Below are 9,557 nucleotides of genomic sequence, written 5' to 3' on the forward strand. Positions count from 1 at the left end.
TACTCGTACTGTGTGTACTGGTGTACTGCGTGTACTTGTACTGTGTGTACCTGGTGTACTGTGTGTACTTGCACTGTGTGTACTGTGTACCACGTGTACCACGTGTACTTGCACTGTGTGTACTGGTGTACTGCATGTACTTGCACTGTGTGTACTGGTGTGCTGCGTGTACTTGCACTGTGTGTACTGGTGTACTGCGTGTACTTGCACTGTGTGTACTGGTGTACTGCGTGTACTTGCACTGTGTGTACTTGTGTACTGCGTGTACTTGCACTGTGTGTACTGGTGTACTGCGTGTACTTGCACTGTGTGTACTGGTGTGCTGCGTGTACTCGTACTGTGTGTACTGGTGTACTGCGTGTACTTGTACTGTGTGTACCTGGTGTACTGTGTGTACTTGCACTGTGTGTACTGGTGTACCACGTGTACCACGTGTACTTGCACTGTGTGTACTGGTGTACTGTATGTACTTGCACTGTGTGTACTGGTGTGCTGCGTGTACTCGTACTGTGTGTACTGGTGTACTGCGTGTACTTGCACTGTGTGTACTGGTGTACCACGTGTACTTGCACTGTGTGTACTGGTGTACTGCGTGTACTTGCACTGTGTGTACTGGTGAGCTTCGGTGTGACAGCGTCCTCTGCACTGACTGACTGAGGACCGTTCCCTGTTAAACAGCCTCACTGAGTTGAATCCTCTTAATAATCAGAACCTTTGTATGAACCACTGACACAAAAGATCCAAACATCAAATCCACTGATCAGCTTTAACCTTCAACATCTGTAGCTGACGTCCTGTTGTTGAGCAGAACCGGTGCTCACGTCCAGACTGATCAGAGATTAGTTCTCAGGTTGGACGAGCCGCTGCATGTTTGTCTAAACCTTTAAGAGCAGCAGGGTTCTCAGTAGAACCTGGAGTCAGAACCAAACAGGGAGGAGACGGCGATCTTAAATCAGCTAAAACTAAAATCTGAACCTGAGCTTCTCTGATTTCTACTTGTTATTCTTAGTAGTGTTGTTGTTGCTCCTTTGCTTCTGTGTCTGTCTGTGACGTCGCTGGTCGATGAACAGCAGAACTAAACCCGCACAGACCTCAGACACAGAAACCACCTGCTGAGAGCAGCACAGTAACACGCACACTTGCGCGCGCACACACACCCGTTGTTTTTGTGGGTGGCCACACCTGAGTGACGTCACAGTCGCGTCAGTCTAATTGGCCTGTCAGAGGAGTGTCGGGTTTCGCTTCCTGTATTGCACAGGTGAGACACACCTGAGCAGGGTCGGACACGGACGAGCGGCAGTTTGTCCGTTTCAACGATTCAACGGTGAAATTAACGGAAGGACAGAAACGATTCATCCTCAAACCGACTGCAGCTGAAAATGCCTCCGTCCTCCTCTTCCTCCCTTCGGCCGCCTCTCCTCCTCCCCCTCCTCCTCCTCCTCGTCCTGCCGCGCTGCGGGGCGGCGGGCTGCGGAGACCGTTTCCTCACCGGACAGCGCGACTTCGTGCTGGACGCGAAAGCTTCGGTGCTCGGCGGCGCGGCTCTGCTCGGTACCGTGTACGTCCAGTCAGAGGACGAATGCAGGGACGTGTGCTGCGGGGAGTCGCGCTGCAACCTGGCGCTGGTCCTCCCCGGTACCGCAGAGGCGGAAAACCGCACCTGCGACCTGTTCAACTGCATCTACAGAAACAGCTTCGTGTGCTCGTTCGTGAACCAGGCCGGATACCTGAGCCTCATCAGGGAGCCCGTGTTCAAGAAGTACCTCGGGGAGCCGCTGAGACGAGGTGAGTCCACACCGGGATTATTAGAGAATCCAGATGGATCCAGACCTGAGCGTGTGTTAGAGGTGTTCGGGCTCGAACCGAACATGTTCGTGTCTTTTGATGATGATGATTTTGAAGGAAAAGAGGAAAATGATATGAAACGTGATAAAAGACGTGTTACAGGCTCAGTTCAGGATTAGACCTCACCTTAGACTTTGATCACACACCAAGTTCAACCTGTGCTGGACTCTGGTTCCCTGTCAGAGCAGGGTGTGCCCAGCACAGTAATCCTATGAGCTCAGGTAAGTCAGAGTCTCACTGGACGGAGTCGACTTGTTGCAGAGCCACAGAGGCAACGACAGGATGAGGCTCGTGCCCTGCAGGTCTCAGGGACTCTGGACCCTCTGGATTCCCACTTATCCCTCTGAGGAGATGAAGCTCGTGAATCTGTGTTAGATCAGAAACTAAATGATGATGATGTGCACTTTGACTCCGCACAGACAGACACTGTGCCAGGTCCTGTCTGTCAAATACCAAACCTCTAATTTGTCTCTGCGATGACGACACCCTCCGTCCTTAAACCCTGGATCCAGATCAGAAATAAAAAAGGTCTTTAGGAGAAAAACGGTGGATGAAGGTTCAGGAAGAGCAGCAGAGAGTCTGAGTGATGAGTTGGGACAGAGACGAGGTTTGTTTCAGGCAGAAACTGAACGTGTGTTAGTTCCAGTGGACAGTACCGACCAGTGCAGAACTCCATTCAGAAAACGTTTTTCTTTATCAAACTGTAACTGATCAGTTAATGAGTCAGCTCCTCGCGCTGAACTGAACTCAACAAACTGTTGCTGTTTCACACGCCCTCCAGTGAAACAGCAACAGTTTCTGTTTTGAGGATCCAGTTGCGGATGGACACACTGAGCTCAGGTTCTTGTTTGACCCAGTGTAGAAAGAGAACCCAGCTCCTAGTGATCATGTTAATTGCACAGTTGTTGATGTTAATAAGGATCCATCGAACAAACTAGACAACAGACCGTGTCTGAGCGTCAAGATCAGTTCCCTGAACATTGTTGTTCAGGAACAGTTGTTGGAAGCTGAACTAACAAAAACCTTTGTGACATGTTGCCTGTGTCTCCAGGTAAGCAGGTTCTACCCATCGCCAACGCAGGTCGTGATGTCGTCGTTCAGCCTGGAGAGACGGTGTTACTAAATGGCATCGAGAGCATGGCGCTGGGCGACGCAGAGATCGTCGACTACAGCTGGAAGCTGGAAAGAGGAGACGTAAACGTCACCATAGAGGTAAGAGCGGGGGTGGAGGGTTCATCTGGAGAGAACGTGTAGTCTGAACCATCTCATCTCGTCTGTACAGGTGGGTATGCAGGTACATTCTGCACCCCAGGGTTGAACCTCTCAGGACCTGGCGTACACATACGTGTACAACACATTTTGGGCTCTTGTGTTTGCAAGCTGATCGCAACTGTTACAGTCTTTCACAAATAGGTGTGTGAAGAAAAGGGCATTGCTAGTTGTTAATGCAAAATGTTTTATATCTGTTATAATTAGGTTAAAATGTAAGCATATGATGTCTTTTCTGAAAATGTTTGGGAAAAGATGATGCTTAGTTTTTATACTTATACTTATCAATATGCCCAAATAGCAAAAAGAAATAAAAAATGCATATCAAATTAGAGCTCGGGTCTTAAGAGGTTAAACATGTGTGTTTGCATTGATGCTGTTTCTGTGAAGGTCTTTGTTTGTGTTGTCTCTGGAGCAGACAGAACATGTTGCACTACGTCTTGTTCGACAACTTTTTAAATACACTTATTTCTGAATGTGGTTCTGCAGGACACCGACCTACCTGACCAGAAGAACATCTCCAACCTGCTGCCTGGCGTCTACGTCTTCAAGCTGACCGTCACCGACTCCAACGACCAAACGGACAGTGACACGGTCGAGGTCCTTGTTCTGAACCCGGAGCAGTCCGGCCGTGAGTGTTCGTGGGAAATGTAGTTGTCTGACGTCTTGTTGTATGATGAGATTAGAGCTACACCATCAGAGCTGTTACTTCACACTGTGGCTGGAATTAACGTCACAGCCTCTACAAGCTGTTACCAGATCTTCAGTCTTATCTTGGTTAAACTGAAATGAATCAAAGATTCTTAAGTTTTAGTCGACAAAAACACATGTTACAAAAACATGTTAGAAAAAGACATAAATGAACAGTTTGTTGAGTTCAGTTCAGCGCGAGGAGCTGACTCATTAACTGATCAGTTACAGTTTGATAAAGAAAAAATCTGTTGTTGCTCAGTGAAGTGAATCTGTCTATTGGCACCTCGACTCAAACTGGTTGGACAGGAATCCCGACACACATTCGGCTGAAGCTGAACCTGCTCTGTGAGGCTTTTATTTTGTCGTCTTGACTTTTGTGTCGACTTCTCTCAGCAGCCGTGTCACAGGATCCACAGTGCACACTGTGTACTGAGCAGGAAGGGGTCTAGCTACTGCTCCGAGTCCGAGTCTGGTCTCAGGTTGTGAAACTGTTGAGTAACATGCATGTAAATGTACATGTAAATGTACTCACTCTGGGTATTACCGTGGAAACGGCACTCCCTTTACTGCACCGCACGCCCTGTGCTGCTGGAATATTTAAATTTATCACACACAGACATATCAGTACTAACAGTACACAGTAAGTACTACCAACTAAAGGTCCCACTACCACAAATCACAATACCCTACAAACAGGTGACGAGGTCACAAGCGCGGTGACCTCACAACGTAACAGCTTTTATTGGCTAATGTGACGCTACGTGACCTTCTCACTGTCTTTTATGGACTTTCGGGTGAATCTGTGTGTTTTATTTGAATGTTTCTCCAGCTGTGAGCAGCTGTTTCCTTCGCTTAAAGTAAGAGTCGGACTGTAACCTTTACAGTAACCAGGTGTCAGGCGACAGTATTTAGACACGTGATGTGTTGTCATAGAGACTGTACATGTATCTGTCGCTCTCTCTCTCTTTCAGTGTACTGTCTGACTCCGATGAAGGCCGGACCGTGTCGAGCTGCGTTTCCTCGCTGGTACTACAACTCTTCCAATGGCATGTGTCAGCACTTCGCATTTGGAGGCTGTAAACCGAACAAGAACAACTACCTGAGCAATGAGGAGTGTATGGCGGCCTGCAGAGGGGTCACAGGTAACCACACACCTGACGGGTACACACAGTAACACCATGTAGTGCAGTACCCATAGTGTACACCTGCACTGTACTATAAGCATTTAGAAGTACTGTCACTGAAGTATAATCTATTTTGTCCACAGCAACATCAGAGAGGAGCATCAGCGTGTCCACCTCAGGTTAGTCCCACAATGCACTTCTTCACTTCAGCATCATGATGTAATAGATAATAACTCTGTGTGTGTGTGTGTGTGTGTGTGTGTGTTCAGCTGTGTGTGACTCAACGTGTCATCCCGATCAGCTGGTCTGTAACAGCAGCTGCTGTCTGGACAGAAGTCTGGAGTGTGATGGCGTGAAGCACTGCAGCGACGGAGCAGACGAGGCTTACTGCAACAAACGTAAGACACACCCAGATCACCTGAATCGCCACGACTACACAAAACATCCTCACAAACACACAAACTCCTCCTCCTCTTCCTCAGTGAACCAGACCTTCTCTCGCCTGATGAGCATTGACGTTGACCCCAAGAAAGGTCAGTTTGTGTAACACCTACTTGTTAGCACCAAAAGCTAACAAGCTACATGCTAATAGTGCTTATGTTATGCCCTGTTTAGCCCAGTGCACACAGTCGCCCCACACTGGTCCGTGTCGAGCCAGTCACACCCGCTGGTTCTACGACCCCGTGCGTAATAAGTGCTATACCTTCACCTACGGCGGCTGTGACGCAAACGACAATAACTTTGAGAAGGAAGAAAAGTGCAGCAACGCCTGTGATGGAGTGACGAGTAAAAACTACACACGACACGTACTGAAAAACTGTGAAAGTGAACGTTTTCCATATTCATGTTCTGTCTCCGTGTCTCAGACAGTAGTGTGTTCTCCGTACCCATGTTTGAACGTTATGGGTCGAGAGATGGGGATGGTGAAGACGATGAGGATGGTGAAGACGATGAAGATGGCAACAGCTCAGGTCAGAAAAAGTTCTTCACCTCTGATTCTCGTTGTGAGACTAAAGAATAAAATTAAATTCAAACATTTTGACACACGGTACATGAAGTTTGTTGAGCGATGAGTTCACGTTTTCAGTAGTACTGCAGTCAGCTGTAGTGTATTAGTACACAGAACAGAGTCTGCTGCAGAGTCAGATTTATGTGATACTTATACCTGTGTACATACTCACTACTTCTTCTACACATGTACTGTACTTACACTGCAGAGTCCAGACGTTAACTTAACCCACAGAGTCCACAGAGTCCAGACGTTAACTTAACCCCACAGAGTCCAGACGTTAACTTAACCCACAGAGTCCACAGAGTCCAGACGTTAACTTAACCCCACAGAGTCCACAGTCCAGACGTTAACTTAACCCACAGAGTCCACAGAGTCCAGACGTTAACTTAACCCACAGAGTCCACAGAGTCCAGACGTTAACTTAACCCCACAGAGTCCAGACGTTAACTTAACCCACAGAGTCCACAGAGTCCAGACGTTAACTTAACCCCACAGAGTCCAGACGTTAACTTAACCCCACAGAGTCCAGACGTTAGTTAACTTAACCCCACAGAGTCCAGACGTTAGTTAACTTAACCCCACAGAGTCCAGACGTTAACTTAACCCACAGAGTCCACAGAGTCCAGACGTTAACTTAACCCCACAGAGTCCAGACGTTAACTTAACCCCACAGAGTCCAGACGTTAACTTAACCCCACAGAGTCCAGACGTTAACTTAACCCACAGAGTCCAGACGTTAAATTAAACCCACAGAGTCCAGACGTTAACTTAACCCCACAGAGTCCAGACAGTTAACTAACCCCACAGAGTCCAGACGTTAACTTAACCCCACAGAGTCCAGACGTTAACTTAACCCCACAGAGTCCAGACGTTAACTTAACCCCACAGAGTCCAGACGTTAACTTAACCCCACAGAGTCCAGACGTTAACTTAACCCCACAGAGTCCAGACGTTAACTTAACCCCACAGAGTCCAGACGTTAACTTAACCCCACAGAGTCCAGACGTTAACTTAACCCCACAGAGTCCAGACGTTAACTTAACCCCACAGAGTCCAGACGTTAACTTAACCCCACAGAGTCCAGACGTAACTTAACCCACAGAGTCCAGACGTTAACTTAACCCCACAGAGTCCAGACGTTAACTTAACCCCACAGAGTCCAGACGTTAACTTAACCCCACAGAGTCCAGACGTTAACTTAACCCACAGAGTCCAGACGTTAACTTAACCCCACAGAGTCCAGACGTTAACTTAACCCCACAGAGTCCAGACGTTAACTTAACCCCACAGAGTCCAGACGTTAACTTAACCCCACAGAGTCCAGACGTTAACTTAACCCCACAGAGTCCAGACGTTAACTTAACCCCACAGAGTCCAGACGTTAACTTAACCCCACAGAGTCCAGACGTTAACTTAACCCCACAGAGTCCAGACGTTAACTTAACCCCACAGAGTCCAGACCGTTAACTTAACCCCACAGAGTCCAGACTACTTAACCCACAGAGTCCAGACTTTACTAACCCACAGAATCCATTGCAGAAACGATGATACGATAATTGTGCTGTATCAAGCTAAGGCAGCAAAATATTCGCTGTGACTCTCTCTTGTGTATTTTTGTGTACATTCACAGATATTTGTGCACATTTACTTGTTGTTTTACACATTTTCAGTTTTGTGCACATTGACAGATTTGATGGAATACAGTCTAAAAACTGGACACATGTAAGTGAGTTCCTGTGTTCAGTGACAGAACCACTTCCTGGACCAGTTGTTGTCCCGCCTCTCTCTGAGCTAAAGGTGTGGCAGCTCACAGGAAGTGACCTCACTGTCTCCTCCTCAGGTCAGGTAGCGCTGGCTGTGATTCTGTCGGTTGCCATCTTGGCTCTCTTGGCTGTCATGACCTACTGCATCCTGAAGGCCCGGAGGAAGCGTACCCATCAACCCGTCGCCACGAGTCCCGCCATGGTGGCGCTGTCTGAGCCGGACACATCCGTTTACAACAGCACCACCAAACCTGTATGATGTCATCACCACGCCTGTGTGACATCACCAGTTTCTGTCTGACATGCTGATTGTTGTTTTGTTCACTGTGCCAACATTTTAGTCCCAGCAGGAACCAGTCAGTCTCTCACTACTGGTATTGGTACTGATCCACCCAGGGTCACAGTTCCCCGTTTCAGGATCCAACACTTTGGCACCAAATCCCGGACTGGTTTCTGTTTAACATTCTAACCACATTTGTCTGTACACACTGACTGATGCGTTTGTGACGGGCTCTGCTGTCCAGTCTGGATCTGTGTGATGTTTGTGTTCATATATTTATGATCTCTGTCTGGGTCTCAGGGTCGTTTTAGTTGAATTCACATTTAAAATGGAAACAAGGGAGCGCTTGTTTTTCACTGTAAATATCCGGTTCTGTGAGTTTTATTAGTCTCAGGTCATTAGCGTCTGCTGCTGTTGTGTTTTTTATGTTTTTACTGTTCAATTTGTCAATAAAACCAAATGGAAACGACGGAGCGGCAACACGTTCTCCTGTTTTTCATCAAGATGCTGAAACGTGGAAACGGTGTCACAGCAGAAACTAAATATCTCAACACGAGCTCCAACTTGTTCCTGAAGCTCTCAGCGACGTTTCACACGACATCTGAAGTGTTTGACGACAGAAGAAAGACGGGCCGAAAGCTCATTTAAGAAGTACACACAAGAACCACACTGACGCAAAGTGAACAATGAACAGGATGAGTGTGGTGAACAGTACAGTACTATCATTACAGTACTGATAGTATTGTACAGTACAGTACACAGTATAGTACACAGTACAGTACAATACACAGTATAGTACACAGTACAATACACAGTACACAGTAAAGTACACAGCAGAGAAATTCCACGTTTTAAAAGCTGCTTCATCCAGAAACGTCGCTTTTCATTAGTTTTAAAATTTGGAGTAAGCGACACACTGTCGGACACATAAAATGGAAACACTGAAAGTACAAATACCTCAGACCTCCTCAGTAAATGTACTTGGTTGTTCTAGTTTACTGGAGATGTGAGTTTTTAAACCTTCACGTTTCCCCAGCTGCTCTAAGTTCGTGTTTGTTTCTCTGCTCTGACAGGTTGAAACTCGTCTCCTGCTCGTGTTCAGACAGGTTCTGCAGCTCGACTTTACTCTGACTCACAGACACCAAACTGGTTCTGATTCAAACCGGGTTCAGGATTTATCCGTTATTTTTGTCATTTCTCCACATGACTTTAACATCTGAGTTTCTCTGCATCTAGTATACATTTCTAACTTTCTTTGTTCCAGCTTTTATTTACAGACTGAGGTTAATAAAGTAATGTGATGGTTAATGTCCAGACTCTATCAATGTCTAAAATAATGTCATATACATAATATAAATGTAATTTATGACGATACAGCTGGTTCATAAAATAGTTTGAAAACTTTGAAGCCGGTTTATAAAACTACATAAAAACTAACATTTAAAATGTATTTTCTATTTGAATTCTATATATTTCTGATGTGATAACTGGAGCTGCAGGTGTTTGAACACACATCTAAAACCAGCCCTGAAGTGTATTATGTTCTATAATAAGAATACATAACAGTAAAT

At 46.4% G+C, this 9,557-nt stretch overlaps 1 protein-coding gene across 1 annotated transcript; it reads left to right on the plus strand.

Moving 5' to 3' along the window:
• The first annotated feature begins 1,234 nt into the window (after positions 1–1,234).
• Positions 1,235–8,466, plus strand: LOC113149232 (kunitz-type protease inhibitor 1-like). Its single transcript, XM_026341194.1, has 10 exons — positions 1,235–1,785; positions 2,897–3,057; positions 3,604–3,745; positions 4,779–4,949; positions 5,075–5,110; positions 5,201–5,329; positions 5,414–5,464; positions 5,547–5,717; positions 5,798–5,902; positions 7,784–8,466. The coding sequence occupies exons 1-10, from the start codon at positions 1,380–1,382 to the stop codon at positions 7,963–7,965; spliced, it is 1,554 nt and encodes a 517-aa protein (XP_026196979.1). The 5' UTR covers positions 1,235–1,379; the 3' UTR covers positions 7,966–8,466.
• Positions 8,467–9,557: the final 1,091 nt, after the last annotated feature.

Source organism: Anabas testudineus, chromosome 24, assembly GCF_900324465.2.
Source record: "Anabas testudineus chromosome 24, fAnaTes1.2, whole genome shotgun sequence".
Classification (NCBI taxonomy): domain Eukaryota; kingdom Metazoa; phylum Chordata; class Actinopteri; order Anabantiformes; family Anabantidae; genus Anabas; species Anabas testudineus.

Coding starts and splice junctions, on each gene's coding strand:
- LOC113149232 (XM_026341194.1), top strand. CDS start 1,380: ATGCCTCCGTCCTCCTCTTCCTCCCTTCGGCCGCCTCTCCTCCTCCCC. Junction 4,950..5,074: donor GGCCTGCAGAGGGGTCACAG/GTAACCACACAC, acceptor TTTTGTCCACAG/CAACATCAGAGAGGAGCATC. Junction 5,903..7,783: donor TGAAGATGGCAACAGCTCAG/GTCAGAAAAAGT, acceptor TCTCCTCCTCAG/GTCAGGTAGCGCTGGCTGTG.